Source organism: Podarcis melisellensis (assembly GCF_964234715.1).
Source record: "Podarcis melisellensis genome assembly, chromosome: 3".
In the NCBI taxonomy this organism is placed as follows: domain Eukaryota; kingdom Metazoa; phylum Chordata; class Lepidosauria; order Squamata; family Lacertidae; genus Podarcis; species Podarcis melisellensis.
Window position 1 is genome coordinate 74,634,648 of NC_138530.1, and position 17,494 is coordinate 74,652,141.

Genomic DNA, 17,494 nt, shown 5'->3' on the forward strand with positions numbered 1-17,494 from the left:
TGTAGGGCATCTGTTTGTTCCATAGCGTTGTATGCAGCTGGTGAAGCTGGTTTTGTCCATTTAAAAAATGGGGTGACTTCTAGCTCCATTTGATATTATAAGTACAAAAGGTTGCCAGGCCTTGCATTCTAGTAGGGCCTTGGAACTCACTGAAATTGTGGTGTCGTTCTGATGACTTCAGAATGTTTCAAGTGCCGCTAATGACATGGAAATAGTGACTAGGAAATCTTCACGCTGCACAGATCAAGGCAAGCTGCAGACCTGATCAAGTTTGAGGAACAGAACTTCTCTAAGAAGAAATGATTTTAAGTTATTGCTGTTAATATTTGTATCCACGGTATCTCAATGAAAGAGAAATATGTAACAATATAATAAAAGTATGCCTTCGTCAAGCATTAGTAAAACACCATAAATTTTTTAAATTATGCTACGTTAAAGTTGGTAGAATGGGAATACTGTCTTTTACATTTTGATACTACAATAAAGCATTTCTGTTGTATTGCTCAGGTGCAGCAGCTGAATAATATGGATGAAGTTTGTTATGAAAATGTCTTGAAGCAAGTAACAGCTGGACATCAGGTATGTTTATTCATTGGCTTTTAAGTTAGAACCTGCTTGTGAATATCCACAAGGATTTATTCTTTGCACACATAAACACTTGGATTTCGTTCTATTCAGGAAACCAGCTGACTTGGCCTTTTTTGAGGTTTCTGGAGGCGGTGAAAAGCTTCTAAAAATGAAAGGTTTTCATGTAAGGAAATCTGCACAATCAAATACTGCAGAATGCAAATGCAAGCACATGTAGAATTTATTTCCACTCGTCGTTTGCTATTTGCCCTTCTTCTGCTGTATAGTAACTTGAGAAAAATTACCCTGCTGTAATGAAATAATGTACTTTTCCACTGAAGGTATGCATTCATTTCATACAAGATGAAAGATTAACTGAATGCAGCCCATTTGGTTCAACTTTCTTTCATTTCAGAACAAATATCAGAATGGGTGCAAATATGTTCACTGTCATTATCCTATTTATACCCATTGGTTACTTTTTGGTTATTGATTTCTGTGGGCACTGTTTTATTTTCTAAAGAAATTATTACTATTGTTACTAATCACCTTCTGCTCAATCATCTCAAAGCAATGTGCAATAAACAAGAAGCTAAAAACACAACAAACAGCAGATACACTTAAAACAAATCTAAAACAATGCAAAATAGGCAATTTTTTTGACAAATAGTCAAGCCTGCTGGAACAAAAAGTACAAATAGTGGGTCCCTGACATATCTTGTCAGGAATGCTATTCCACCGAACAAGGGCAACCACAGTGAAAGCCTTGTCTGAGTTGTTGGAAAGTGAGCTTCTGAGATCTTTGAAAATTGCAAGAGAAACTCACTAATAGACTGCAGTGATATATAAAGTATATACAGTGGTACCTTGGTTCTGGAATGGCTTGGCTCCCAAACAAATTGGCTTCTGAACTCTGCAAACCCGGAAGTAAGTTTTCCGGTTTGTAAACGTTTTTCAGAAGCTAAATGTGTGGTGCGGTTTCCACTTGAGTGCAGGAAGCTCCTGCAGACAATCGGAAGCTGCGCCTTGGTTTTCAAACAGTTTCGGGAGTCGAATGGACTCCCAGAATGGATTAAGTTCAAGAACCAAGGTACCACTGTAAGAGAGGACAGTTTTTCAAGTAACCTGGACCTGAGCTGCATAGGGCCTTATATGTTAGTACCAACACCTTGAACTGCCTGGTAGCAGATTGGCCATTGGTGCAAATTCTGCAAGCAATGTTTTATTGTGGAAGTCTGCTCTCACAAGCAAGCTAACCACTACGTTCTGCACCATTTGTAGCCTCAAGACTGACCCATTTACTACATCACAGTAATTCAAAGGCTAGGATATTATCTCATTCCAGGGTGGAAATGATGGTTACTAGTTAGGGCTGGTATTTTTTTGTGCCGGCAGGCAGTTTCAAAGAATGCTGTTGAACTACTCAACATTTGCAGTGTTCTGGGAAAATAAAATTGAGCTCTACTACCACCCACTTCTCCATAAAAATAGAAAAGAGAGAGAGAGGCTAGTGTGCCTATCAGATTCTGGAGCATTCTAGGTAGGTCTTTCAGTCATTCAGCATCCATAACTACTTGAAAATATTAACAGGGCTTTAGTTGGGTCAAAAGTTGAGGTGGGTCACAACTAATAAGTCTCACTGATCTTAATAGCATGGAGAGTGGATATGTACCCTATATGGCACAGCCACAGGATTTCCAAATGGTGATTGTATACTGAGACGTTTTATTAAAAAAAAGGGGGGAGGTTTGTTGGGTGTGCTTAGAACGGAGTCTGATGTTTTTGCATTTTTTTTATTTTTGCTGTTAGAAGTGCCAAGCATTCTGGCAGCAAAAGATGTTGAATGTAATATATATCCCCACTTGTTATTGAAGTATTAAAAGTATGACATAAAACCTCCCCACCTACTACTAGTAAACCTATAATAAAGCTGCCTCTAGCTGTTTTCATATGGTGTCCTTAATACATACTTCCTCCTTCCTCTTCTCCAAAACTGGTTTCTTTCCATATGCATGACAAGTTACCGAATCTATATTCCATGGGTTTGTTTCTACTAAGAAAGTGTTTTCTTCCTGAAATGAATTTTAATGTGTGTTTTTCCTGAATGATGTGTTTTGAATGGTTTCAGATATATGTCCAAAGAGATAGATTATTGTAGAAATAAGACCTTTATCATCTTTTCTTTTAATTCATCCTACTTGCTTTCTCTTAAAAATGCCCTACATGTAACCTAAACACTGATAAATGCTACCTTTTAGAAAACTCTATAGAATTTGACAGCTGTTCATTCAGAATTCCCTAAAGGAAAATACGATAACTTGCTCTTTTTAAAAATAAAAATTGGAACTCCATTTCATCAGTCGTTTGGGGACTGCGCTGATTCTTTACTGCACTCAGAGCACAGCTCGATATTTTGATTTTTTACTATAATACATACCTGAGGGGCAGACTTCTCACTTGTCTCCAATATAATCAAGCCATGCCATTTTAATGTAGTTAAACATGGTTTAAATATTGTGGGTACAAAATAAGGTGGGTTCATTTTATTATTTTGTGATATGCAACTAAATTGTACCAAGATCGTTAAAGTAGTGCATGAGTTATAATATTGAAATAATAGCGGAAGTGGTCTTATCAGACTATTGGGCCACTTGTTTCAGTATTGTCTGTTTTTACTGACAACGGCTCTCCAAGGTAGTTCTGTATTACAGAAACAGAACTGTATACTAGAACTGATCAAATCAGTGTTTTATCTGTTGTTCCATTACTTGTAATATGGAATGAAAAATATTAACTTCATATAATGTAGCCAGTTATACATTGGAAACTCTAATCTTTTAAGTGAGGTAAGTGTGGCTTTCTTTAATACTTAGGTGAGCAGCTTCTGTTGTAATAAGTGCAGATGCTATTAATATATAATATTTTTTATTTAAAAAAGCTTCCTAAAGATTAGTTTGATATTCAGCACTAATTACTGTTTGTTGTTGAAAGAGTTCATTTTTATTAGCAGGTAATCTTCCTTCCATTTCCTACTGTCAGATCAGGAAATAAGATTTTATTATACCGCCACAGACTTATATTTTTTAATACTAAAAAAACCACAGGAATGGAGGCAGGTGTAAGAGAATTAGAATTTACATTAGAAGCAAACAAAGGAATTAAAAATGTATCTTGAAGGAGCAAGCTACAACAACCTACATGGGTAAATGATAATTCTAGGTTTCTCAAAGTTTTTGTAAAGTGATACTTGATGCTACTGATCACCCTTCTCACCCCATTCATGTTGAATAAGCCAAGGATTGTGAAGATCAAACACTTTACAACAGGCATAGGCAAACTCAGCCCTCCAGATGTTTTGGGACTACAGCTCCCATCATCCCTGGCCACTGGTCCTGTTAGCTAGGGATGATGGGAGTTGTAGTCCCAAAACATCTGGAGGGCCGAGTTTGCCTATGACTGCTTTACAAGTTATAACGCAATGTAGAGAGCTGCCTTCCTTCTCAGGGGGTGCTGAACTCCACCCTCTGTGAAAATTTCCTTGGGGACTACATACCCAGAATGGAGGCCCAAGTCAAAAGTGGGCAGAGCAATTAAATTACCCTTCTTCCTGGCACAGAAAGAACAAGACTGAGGACAGGCAATCTGAATTCAGAGCCATTGAACAGCAATTTTCCATTCCTGCTCTAATGTGTAAGAACATACTACAGGGGTCACTAGCCCTTTTAATTCTGTGGGCAAATTTTGAATGTTGAGTGAGTGTCATGGGTGCCACTCTGCCTGGTCATTTGTCACCCCCTCCCCAGGATCAGTCCCCTGAGAGGCAGAGTGCATTTCCCTTTTCTTCTCAACGCAAATAGCAGCTTCAAAGAAACCATTTTCATTAGGGTCTTGGCAGAGGAGGAAAGAGTTAAAATCTCCCTCCTTACCTGCTACTATTGTGTACATAGCCAGAGTTAAAAGGCAGTGAGATTCTTTTGCCTTGCTGTGTTCCAAGCCACATTTGCACACTGTTGTACACAACGGAGAGGGGGTGGGGATGTCTTCAACTGGATGCCCGTATGGTTTCCCTTCCCCAGGATCCCCCCTCCAATTTCTATTCAATGAAGCAGTCATCTGTGCATGCATTGTCATCCACACACGCGTAATGGCTGTCTTAAGTGTACACCTCAGCTTGACTGTGACATGAAGGTGGCATAAGTTTTTCTTTTAGATTGAAGCTCGTTTGAGATTGATTTTGAATTATTCTACCCCTCCCTCCTTATGCTGGTCTATGGCCGTAATAAAGTTGTTGTTGAGAAGAAAGGCATCAAACAGCAGTATTTCTAAAGAAATTACAGGATAGCTCTACGTTTGGGTAACATTGTGTGTATACCGATTCAGAAGCACTGGAGCCAGAGTCAACAACATACACAGTCATAGTCTCTTACACTCCAGTTTAAAAGTGCTCGTTAAAGAAATTATGCATTCAGTGTCATGTCTGGTTCAGTTCCACTGACTTTATTTACATCTCAAATGCAGCCAAAAAAATGAATCCTATGGTGCAGAGAGGTGGGAGGAACCTTGTTATTTTAACCCAAAGGGTGCTACCGAACCCAAAGGGTGCTCATCAATGGTTCCTCTTCATCCTGGAGAAGAGTGACTAGTGGGGTGCCACTAACAGGGTTATTCAACATCTTTATCAACGACTTGGATGATGGACTCAAGGGCATCCTGATCAAATTTGCAGATGACACCAAACTGGGAGGGGTGGCTAACACCCCAGAGGACAGGATCACACTTCAAAACGACCTTGACAGATTAGAGAACTGGGCCAAAATAAACAAGATGAATTTTAACAGGGAGAAATGTAAAGTATTGCACTTGGGCAAAAAAAAATGAGAGGCACAAATACAAGATGGGTGACACCTGACTTGAGAGCAGTACATGTGAAAAGGATCTAGGAGTCTTGGTTGACCACAAACTTGACATGAGCCAACAGTGTGACGCGGCAGCTAAAAAAGCCAATGCAATTCTGGGCTGCATCAATAGGAGTATAGCATCTAGATCAAGGGAAGTAATAGTGCCACTGTATTCTGCTCTGGTCAGACCTCACCTGGAGTACTGTGTCCAGTTCTGGGCACCACAGTTCAAGAAGAACACTGATAAACTGGAACGTGTCCAGAGGAGGGCAACCAAAATGGTCAAAGGCCTGGAAACGATGCCTTATGAGGAACGGCTAAGGGAGCTGGGCATGTTTAGCCTGGAGAAGAGGAGGTTAAGGGGTGATATGATAGCCATGTTCAAATATATAAAAGGATGCCACATAGAGGAGGGAGAAAGGTTGTTTTCTGCTGCTCCAGAGAAGCGGACACGGAGCAATGGATCCAAACTACAAGAAAGAAGATTCCACCTAAACATTAGGAAGAACTTCCTGACAGTAAGAGCTGTTCGACAGTGGAATTTGCTGCCAAGGAGTGTGGTGGAGTCTCCTTCTTTGGAGGTCTTTAAGCAGAGGCTTGACAACCATGTGTCAGGAGTGCTCTGATGGTGTTTCCTGCTTGGCAGGGGGTTGGACTCGATGGCCCTTGTGGTCTCTTCCAACTCTATGATTCTATGATTCTAAGATGCTCAAAGGTATTACTTATTTGTTGGAGGTACTTTATTTGGTATCAATGTACCACCACTTCAGGTGTCTGAAAATGTTAGTGATTTATTGGCATTGGCAGAATGAGAATAGCATTATGAAGAAATAATTTGGAAGCAATGCATTTTTCCATACTCAAAGCTAGGACTGGATTTATTATTACCTGCATTACTGTAGCTACTATGATTTATTAATAGTTTGTGATAGGCTTTTTGACAGCTTGATCAATTATATCCACGGGTTATCCTTTATCTACTATTCTTAGCTCCTCAAAGAACATAGCATCCTAACAAGGCATAATTTTCACGTCTGCAATTCATGCTGGTTTGATTCAGTCCCATTACTGTAATACAGGTTGTAGCATGTGATATTCAGATGATGTTGTATGTTGGTGTGCATTAATAGATTTTGCATGTTGTACTGCTATTAAATAATAAAGGACAGTGGGAGGTAGATTTATTCTACACAGGCATGTTCTTATGACAGATGGAAGAAAATCTTTTCATGTTGATTTTTCAACTGTCCTACTCCGCAAGACTTCGAGCTCCTCTTGGCTATTGGGAAATTAGAAGTTGGCGAATCAGCCTTTAATTTTTATCCATCTGTTCAAACTAATGAGATGTCTCGTTTGTAGGCTTCACTTTGAATTACTCAATGCAAGCGCAGTGATAGCATTCTTCCCTCAGCCCCTCCTCCTGCGGTAACTTGCCGAAAGGGATCAAAATAGATATCTTAGTCTTGCTGTGCTTTCCCCTCTTTTATGGAAACCTTTTAAAAATAGGTGAAAAAACACGCACACAAAACCTGCATACAGAGTTGACTTGCTTTCTCGGTAGTGTTTACGAAAGCTGTAGTTTTCTAAGGTTAGCTTTGTACTAGAGCATTGCCTGCTTCCTTAAGATTTCTACTAAAAATGTATTGGAACAGTTCTAATTGAAAAATCTAAATACTCACAAGATTTTGAGTATGACATTGGATGCTGTTTTGAGTTCCCTTTCCAAATGGTTAACTGTCTCCCTCCCCTGGCGAATGTTTTCCTATGCCTGCTAGTTTAATCTTTAATTATTATTATTTTCCCTTGTTTGGGAAAGATGGAAGAAGAGATCCTTAGTTTCAGTTTGACAAGCATGTCACTGTTGTTTTCAAATGGAAGTTCAGGAGTCATGTTACGTTCCTTCTGCCCTAGGTTAGTGTGACTAGTCTTGGGCAAAATTGGTCAATATATTGGTGAAGTGGGCTGAGCTAGATAGGATTGTGGAAAGCATGGGGTGCTTTTATTAATTAGCCAGCAAGACACAGGGAAGGGGGAAATGAATTTGGAGGAAAGTGTGGCATTCCTTTGCTATAACTTTGAGTGCCCATTCCTTCCAAAGAAGGAAGTCAGCCAAACCCCAACAGTACATTAGGATACAGCTGCATATTACACCCAACTAGGTTATGGGTGATGGGGAAATGACACTGTATTTATGAATTTCGGGATGGGGGGAGACCTTTGCCAGCAGCTAATGATCTGAACCTGGAGTGGGAAAACTCTGATTTGATTTGCTTTTGTATATTTTTATGCCACTTTCCCAACAACCAATCTGAACTCAAAAGCAGCTCACAACGGTAAAATGTTGTCAAATAAAAACAACACTTCCCAATACAATAAATGAACCAGAACAATGTGATGTTGACATAATGGAGTAGGATGGCAACATGTCCTCTTCACAGGGGAGACACTATTTGAAGGGCTGTCAGAGTACAGTCTCTTTCAGGGATGGGGGAACCCCAGGCCAAGATAAAAATTCTCATTGATTGCTCTGCCCTGCTTTGGCTCTGGCCCTGCTTTCCACTGGTGTGTTACCTCCAGGAGGTTGATCAGAAGGATATGTGACCCTCAGGCTGTAAAACGTTGCCCACCCCACTCTATTTGAAAGGTGTCCAACCCAGATCTGGTTTAAACCCAAGAAACCATAAGGAAGGGCAGATGCTTTAAAGCTGTCCATCAGCAGCACTCAGATAGCAGAGGAACATAGGTCACTGGTCACAGTCAGCTCCACTATGATGATATAATTAATATTTACATTACAGTAGTAATTATTTCTAAATTTGCATCTGTACATATAAATTAGGATATACTGTACAGTTTTTATGCAAACTACTGTTCTCTTTTGTCCTCTGTTTTAGTGATGACTTTCTTTCTTTTCTTTTATTCTTTTCTGTCAATATGTAATTGACCACCTTATCAAGGAGTAAGTGTTGGTTTGCGTTACAAGAAGGAAGAGAAGGAACAAATTTAACAGTCATCATACGTATTGAGAAGCAGAAACCTGTTATTTAGATTGTCATTTGTTGATTAACTGAGAAAATCCTTCCTTGCTGTCAACAGATTTTGCATTTTTATGGCTTGTTTTAATCATGTCTGTTTAGAACAGTGCTTATCAAAAGGTGGGGCATTCCATCCCACCCAGAGGAAGTTATGAAGGTTTCAGGGTAGGTGTAAATGTTTCAAAAAAGAAGAAGTACAGTATAATTTTAAAATAATAATTAAAATTCACAATATTTCAATGCTTTTGAAAATTTGAATAAAATAATTCAGAAAGCTAGGTTTGAATGGAGATGTGGGGTTTTCTTGTTAGCTAAAAGTGGGCATGGGTTTTAAAAGGTTGAGAAGCACTATGTTAGACTTGGTGTGCTTCTCTACAAAGTAAAACTAGAATACACATTCAAAACATTAAATATATGTAAAGCATGTTGGTTCTCACACGTTTCCCGTCATATTGGGGAGAAGATTACATGCATCCATAAAACTCTTAATATAAAACACTAATGCGTAATGATGCTTTAACAGTAACACTGAAGCGAGAACTGCTGTTGAGAATGTCAGCCTTTAGTTACTTTGCATATTACTGGTTTTATTATAGACAGAAATTGCAGAAGTGGAGAGCAGTGGCACTGCTGAGTAGTGTCTTCTGAACTAATGATTACATTTTAGTTTTGACCTGCTTGCAGCTTCTTCTAATTTCACACATGGATGTTTCCTGATCTATAAACTGCAGTGCATGCACTCCTAATTTGTGTGTGGTGTTTTTAAGGGAATTTTTTTTATGCAAGAGGAGTTTGGTTTTCCATATTGTAGAACCAGCTAGCTGTCTTTCTTGTCAACAAGACAGCTTAGTTTTTCAAATCACTTTGCTTCAGGAACAGTCCCAAGAAAGGGAAAGCTGCAAAAATTTGCCGTGTTTTTCATTTGCAATCCTCTTTATGCATTCTTGAAACCCCCTTTCTTTCCTATACATATTATGTATACCTGCCATCCTCACCCATACAGCTCACACACTTAAATGCTCATCCTCAATATTAATGGCCCCTAACACAGCATTGCCACCTCCTCCAACATGTTTTCACATGTTTCACATTCCATTCTCTTCCTGGAACCTTTGATTTGTAGCTGGTGCTCATGAGCTTGCCCCAATGCTCAAAACCATCATATTATAGTGCTAGGAAAATATAATTTGTCCTTTAAGTAGGAGAGCAATAACTAGTGAGTGCTGTGTGGAATGTGGTTGCAGGTTGCTTAGTTGCATTTCCTTTAAGTTTATTCAAATGTTCATTTTCTTTTAATTTTTGTACAGTGGTACCTCTAGTTACGAACTTAATTCATTCCGGAGGTCCATTCTTAACCTGAAACTGTACTTAACTAGAGGCATGCTTTCGCTAATGGGGCCTCTTGCTGCTCTGCGCTGCCAGCACACAATTTCCGTTCTCATCCTGGGGCAAAGTTCTCAACTCGGGGTAACTTTTCCAGGTTAGCGGAATTTGTAACCTGAAGCGTTTGTAACCTGAGGTGTTTGTAACTCAAGGTACCACTATATTTACTTCAACCCTGTCATAATATATAAATGAATTTCTGTCTTTTACTTGACTTGGGTTTAGGAGTATTTAGGACCATTTTGAAGTCACATTAACAATGGAATCCTTTGCGTGACAATGCAGATGTAAATCCCATTGAGTTCAATGAGATTGACTCCCATATAAGTGTATATAGGATGCAACCTGTGGCTGCTATTTATATTTTTTAAAGTGTACATTAGCTCATAGTATGTCAGTCCCAGTTTAAGTAATATTCTTCCTTCCTCTCTGAAAAGTCTGTGCTTAGTGGCGTTCCCATTTTTTTTTTTGCATTATAAAAAAAATCCATATTTTTTTTTTGCATTATAAATCTCCTGATTTGGTTTAAGTCTGTGCTTAGTGGCGTTCCCATTTTTTTTTTTTTTTTTTTTGCATTATAAATCTCCTGATTTGGTTTAAGGGTGGGTTCTGACATTGAAGAGGAAAGCTGGAAAGTGCTAATCGGCTATTTGTCATAGCCAGCCCCTACTTGGAGTGTCACCCCAGGAAGGATGTATATCAGCAAGATTTTCCTATGTACTGTAATGACCGTGTAATGTAGGGTGTTGAGTCTCCTGAAGGAATATGTCTAAATGCAGTCTTACACAGGTAGATTTAGGTAAACACTAGGATTTACCATCCAGCCACTCACTCGGTTCTGTACTGTGGGTTGCTGGTGGCATAGCCATATGTTTATAGTTGTGCTTTTCAGCAATATTTAATGTATCTGAATGCTTTCATATGACAGAACTGGCCTATGCCACCTGCTTTTCACTTCTTTTTTGCAGCCTTGGGTTTGTTTATTGTGACATGTAGTATAGAGGTGAGCAGAGTGGCAGATCCCTTCATTTCTCTGAGGTAATGAGGCAAAAAGCCTGGAGTGAATTGGAAGGCATAAAAGTGCTGCTAAGCTGGAAAGGGAATTGAAGTTTTCTGATGAATTTAAGGCACTTCCCCTCTGTTGGGGTAGGGAACACTCATGGTAGGCTGTAGGCTTTGGGGGCATCAATCACTTTAGTTGTAGACTACCTTTTATATACATCTCACTCAAGGTGTTTTGCAGTATGGTGGAACCTCTGGTTACGTACCGTCCTTCTGAATGCTTTGGGTAACGAGCTCCGCTAACCCGGAGATAAATGATCCTTGTTGCGAACTTTGCCCCAGGGATGCGAGCCGAAGTGGTCTTGGCGGCAGCAGGAGGCCCCATTGGCGAAAACATGCCTCATGTTAAGAATGGTTTCGAGTTAAGAACAGACCTAATCATAATAATAATAATAATTTATTATTTATACCCCGCCCATCTGGCTGAGTTTCCCCAGCCACTCTGGGCGGCTCCCAATCAGTGTTAAAAACAGTACAGCATTACATATTAAAAACTTCCCTGAACAGAATGAATTAAGTTCGTAACCAGAGGTACCACTGTAAAGCATTAAAAAATATCAAGCATGTAAGTCTTTTTAAGGGTCCATTGCACGTGAATATGAATGAATCAAATGAGTTCCTTAGAGGCCAGTTTAGCTGTATAACATATTTAGCCCATTATGAACATTCTGGAATTTCCTCTTTCGCCAGGGGTAGAGAATCTGTGGCCCTTCAAATGTTGGATTCCTAACTGCATTAAACTCCATCCAGCTTGGCCAGTCCTGTAGTCCAGCAACAGCAGGCCACAGGTTCCCCGACTCCTGGTTTAAACTATGTAAAGGTAAAGGTACCCCTGCCCATACGGGCCAGTCTTGACAGACTCTAGGGTTGTGCGCTCATCTCACTCTAGAGGCCGGGAGCCAGCGCTTTCCGCAGACACTTCCGGGTCACGTGTTCAGCGTGACGAAGCTGCTCTGGCGAACCGGCACCAGAGCAGCACACGGAAACGCCGTTTACCTTCCCGCTATAAAGCGGTACCTATTTATCTACTTGCACTTAAGGGTGCTTTCGAACTGCTAGGTGGGCAGGAGCTGAGACTGAACGACGGGACTCACCCCGCCGCGGGGATTCGAACCGCCGACCATGCGATCGGCAAGTCCTAGGCGCTGAGGTTTTACCCACAGCGCCACCCGCGTCCCTTCCTTAAACTATGTACCACCTGCTAAAGCAATATGGCTGTGGTCTAGTTTAATATTATTAGGGGGATTTGTCGTTAAATATAATATGTTTTAGCAGGGGCAGTTAGGACCTGTGTTCTGTAATGTGGGTTTGGTTCCAGGGGGTCCACACACAAAGACAAAATGGCTCATAGTTAGGTAGCCCAGAACCGACCCCACCCCTACCCCTGCAAGGTGGAGGGCTGCTAACCAGGCTCTGGGAAAGTTGCAGTAAGGACCTGAGATGCTTCCAGAGCTGTCCCATGACATTCCCAGAGCCCAGCGTGCAAGCAAAACCCACTGGATGTGTGGGATGGGGGGAAATAAATAAATGGAACAGTGGGTTTTTCCAACTCTCCATTTATTTATTTATCTATCTATCTATCTATCTATGTCTATCTACCGTATTTTTTCCCTCTATAACACACAGATTTTTTCTCCTAAAAAGGAAGGGGAAATGTCTGTGCGTGTTATTGAGCAAATGTGTAGTCCCTGGAGCCAACTGGGGCGAGTGGAGGCAAAAATCAAATCGGGCGTCTCGGAGAAGGGAAACCTGAAAAGAGGAAGCGGCTGCTTTCCTGCATTCTGCCTCAGGGTCTTACTGCCCACCCACCTCTGTTTCCTTGCTGTGTTTGCTCAAACGGAACAAAGAGCAGAGAAAGCCCCTCCCCTCTAGGCAAGAAGAGGGGAAAGCAGAGTGTCCTTCATTCTAATTCATCTCCGTGAAAACATGCAGGAGGGAGAGAGAGAGAGAGAGAGAGAGAGAGAGAGAGAGAGCGCGCGCGCGCTGGCTGGCTTGGGTGGGTAGGTGGAGGAAAACTTTTGCCTTCCTTTCCTCCCTCCCGTTATACCCCTCTCCTGCATTCTTAGCCAGCTGCTTCTCTGCACACCCCTCTCGTGCTCCTTGTCCCTTCTGTGTTTTTCCTTCCCTCCCCACTTAAAATGTGGTTACAAAGCATGGATCCACATGGATCCTCAGGATCTTTGCATTGGGTCAGCCCAAATTCACCATCAGAGCACATAGCATGTCCATGGCTACAGCCTGCCCCCCCAAAAATCACGCACCCACTGTTGCCTGGGGCTGCAGTGGTGCAAAAATGTGGTTAAAAAGCATGGATCCACATGGATCCTCAGGATCTTTTCATTGGGTTAGCCCAAACTCACCATCAGAGCACATAGCATGTCCATGGCTACAGCCTGCCCCCCAAAAATCACGCACCCACTGTTGCCTGGGGCTGCAATTTTTCAAAAACGTGGTTACAAAGCATGGATCCACATGGATCCTCAGGATCTTTGCATTGGGTCACCCCAAATTCACCATCACATCACATGTCTGTGGCTACAGCATGAAGCACAAAAATGATACATCCACTGTTTCATTCAGAATGTTTTTTCCCTTGTTTTCCTCTAAAAACGATGTGCGTGTTATGGTCAGGTGCGTGTTATAGAGCGAAAAATACGGTATATCTATCTATCTATCTATCCAAACACCAACATAAATTGTATATAATACACCTGTACATAATACACACTCTGTATTTTGAAGGACTATACATTGGTAAGTACTATACTGCACTAATTGGACTGAAGGGTTGCTAAAAAATTGAAAAATAAGGATGCAGAGCAGGAGAGGTATGGGGAAGTGTTTTAGTTTGTAAGTTTTTCTTTTTATGTCTTGTGATTTTATTTTATTTTCCTTTTTTGTTGTACGCTTTTTGTTGTTGTGAAAATCTAATAAAAATTATTATAAAGGAAAAAAAAAGAAAGGGAAGAGAAAAAAAACACAAAAAAAAACAGAATGTTTTTTCCCTTGTTTTCCTCTAAAAACGATGTGCGTGTTATGGTCAGGTGCGTGTTATAGAGCGAAAAATACGGTATATCTATCTATCTATCTATCTATCCAAACACCAACATAAATTGTATATAATACACCTGTACATAATACACACTCTGTATTTTGAAGGACTATACATTGGTAAGTACTACACTGCACTAATCCTGAGTGGATGAGAATATGGAGGAAGATAACTAGGGTGTCTAGCTATATGTAGTCACAATATTTATTAGTTTTCTTCATTCCAGGGTTGGTTGGGCTGCTTGTAATTTTGAATAATAACCCTTCAAGTTCATTGGCATCCACAGAAATGTGTTTGTTAGCTGTCTAATGACTTAAATTTTCAAGGCAATAGGCTAGCCACTCTTGCTTAATTTTTGTACAAGAATAGACACTGCTGTTTCTATATATTTGAATTGTTACTGACAGGAATGTTTACCTATCAGTAGAAGCTGGCAAAAGATTAAGCGATCAATTGTGTCATAGTAAAAAAAATAAAAAATCTTCTTTAACCTTCAGGCTCTCCATACTTGGATTTTGAAAAGGCTTGTGATAATCAAAGTTTCCTATAAATTTACCGTAGTAGTTGCAGGTTAGATCTGTTTGTGTTATAGATCAGTAATTTGGCTAAGGACGGGAAGCAAATGGACAGTTTACACAATGGAGGAAAGAATCCGTGTTAGGATTAACTGAATCAGATAATCTGGTGTGGGGTGAGAAGTGAAGTTAAGCCAGGTTGCAGAGAACGCCAAATTATTTAACATAACAAAAATCAGACTGTGAAGAATTTTAGAGGAATTTCTTCAAACCGTGTGACTGGGCAACAGAATGATCAATAGGGTTCAGTATAAGTAAGTGCAAGTGCACATTGGTATAAAATAAAAGCAAGCCACATTCTAACTTGGACCCCTTTTGATGTGCTAAATGTTCCTCTTTTTCACACAGTAAAATTTAGGATATATGGTAGCATTTATTTGTTTTTTGTAACATTGTACCTTCTATATAAATTCATAGTATGACCATTTTTGAATGCTATTTACATTTCTGTTTACCTTATCTCAGAAACGGTATCATAGTACTTTTAAGCATTTGGTTGCTTCAGATGGTTGCATAAGTAAAATAGTTGGAAAGAAGATTTCTGTCTTTCAGTGTGCATAATTTAATTTGATATAAGTAAATACATCATGCCTTTAATTCCGGATTTTATGCTCTAAAGGTGTAGTGAATATGCCATTAGTGGTGATCTTGCATGCTAACTGGTAACAAATTGATTCTTGCTAAAAAAAATTAATAAAGTAGATTATGCAAATATAAATTACCCCACAAGCTTTTAAGCTGCAAAAGTTACCTTTGGAAGTCATGTTTTGCTATTAGTATTCCAGATTTTTCTTCAATCAGGTGAGTTTTAGGCTTTATACAGGACTATTCTAGCCTCACAAATTAAGTAGAAAGTTAATAATGAGAATTAAATTCAAGAGCTGTAAACATCTAAGTTACAGCACAAATAACAAATGACATGAGAGATTTGTTTCTGTCCCTTTCACACATCTTCCACTTTTAACCACATTTCATGATTTATTTTAACTTTACACTTGATTCAATTCCGAAGTAAATTCAAAAAGAATGCAAATGTAATGCTTGTATGGCATATGCTGGCATTCCTTCACTATGTTTTCCAATTTCAACAAATGGAGTCATTAAATAGTTAATTGGTAACCTTGGTCTGTAACTTTTGGAGTATTAGTTCAGCAAGCTTTATGTATGTACAGGCAGTTGAGTCATTATACTGAGCTTTTACCATTAATGAACTTCTTGATCAGCAGGAGATTACATGTAATGTGTCCATGGTTGTGTTTGCACTGCATACAAACAATGGTATGTCCAATTGCAAGAGGGAGCTGCAGTGACCTTCAGGCATGCATATTAATTTTTTCTCATACTGACATGGCTGAGATGGACTTTGGCTGATCTTGACTTGTTTTATTCAAACTAGGGATCATAGTAAAGGTAAAGGGACCCCTGACCATTAGGTCCAGTCACGGACGACTCTGGGGTTGTGGGGCTCATCTCGCTTTATTGGCTGAGGGAGCCGGGGTACAGCTTCTGGGTCCGCTTCTGGCAAACCAGAGCAGCTCACGGAAATGCCGTTTACCTTCCCTCTGGAGCGGTACCTATTTATCTACTTGCACTTTTGACGTGCTTTTGAATTGCTAGGTTGGCAGGAGCAGGGACCGAACAACGGGAGCTCACCCCTTCGCGGGGATTCGAACTGCCAGCCTTCTGACTGGCAAGCCCTAGGCTCTGTGGTTTAGACCACAGCACCACCCGCGTCCTACTAGGGATCATGGCTTATTCCAAATTACAGTTTAAATAAACCAGCTGGCCACAGTTTGGAATAAATTAACATTATTATTTAAATTATAAACCGCTTCCATGCAAAAATGGCTTTTAAGTGGTTTACAACTATAAAATCAATTATAAAATCTGTACAAAATTAAAATACACAAGAATATTCCAAGCAAAGCATTAAAACTTCCTCAGCTAAAATGTACAATCAAGGAAGTTTAAAAGCATGACAGTTAAAACAATAAGACTAGAAGTTCAGGTTCAGATGAATGCTTGCCAAAAAGGCATGTTTTCAAGAGGCCATGCCAATACAGATGGAAACTCTCATGTTTAAGCAGGAAGATCAATCCGCAACACTGGTACCACCAGTGAAAAAGCCGTCCTCTGTGTTACAACAAGAGGTCATCACCATTTTGTGGCCAAACCAAGCATGTTCCATTTCCTGGTTGCCATTACCAGGCATTGGAAGGAAATATGGTTTTTCAGGTAACCTTGTTCAGAGTTATTTAGTAGCAGAACCTTAAAACTGGTGCAGTGGCTAATAGGCTGCTAGTGAAGATTCCTCCGTACTGGCAGGATATGTCCAATAAGGAACACCACCCAGGCTGCAGCATTCTGCATAAGCTGCAATCTCTGAACCAGGGAACACAGAGTCATTGCAATAGTCCAGGTATGATGCTATCAATGAATGTGTCACAGTGGCTAAATTATTGCAATGCAGGAAAGGGTGTCGTTGACATACCAGCCAAAGCTGGTGGTACTCTTTACCACAGAGGCCTCCTAGGTCCACAGACAAAGATGGACCCAATCCATGTACCTGTTTTCCAAAGGGAGGCCATACAGACTGGTCACACTCTCACTCACACTCACACACACACACACACACACACCAATTGTCAGACCTGGTAACCACTTACCCATAGTGTCTCTTCTGTAACTGGATTCAGCTTCAGTTCACTGACTCTCATCCACTGCACCCCTGTATCCAGACAGTGGTTCAGCTTATGTATGGCCTTTCTTAGACTGAAATAAAACAGAAAACTAGATCTGAGTGTTGCAAATCTCCTGATGATTGTTTCCAATGTGGATACCCAATTGCAACGCCCCATAAGATGTAGACGTGTAGTCCCCCAGTTCTCTGCTGGTGGTCATGCAGATAGGATAAGGTAAAGG

The 17,494-nt window shown here is 40.2% G+C and overlaps 1 protein-coding gene across 2 annotated transcripts in view; it reads left to right on the forward strand.

Moving 5' to 3' along the window:
- Window positions 1-17,494, forward strand: part of ASCC3 (activating signal cointegrator 1 complex subunit 3) — a 213,211-nt gene that overhangs the window by 83,498 nt on the left and 112,219 nt on the right. For both annotated transcript variants that reach the window (XM_081904600.1, XM_081904601.1), the window contains exon 13: window positions 508-579. In XM_081904600.1, the coding sequence (XP_081760726.1) occupies window positions 508-579 (72 nt within the window). The remainder of the gene's footprint in view (window positions 1-507; window positions 580-17,494) is intronic.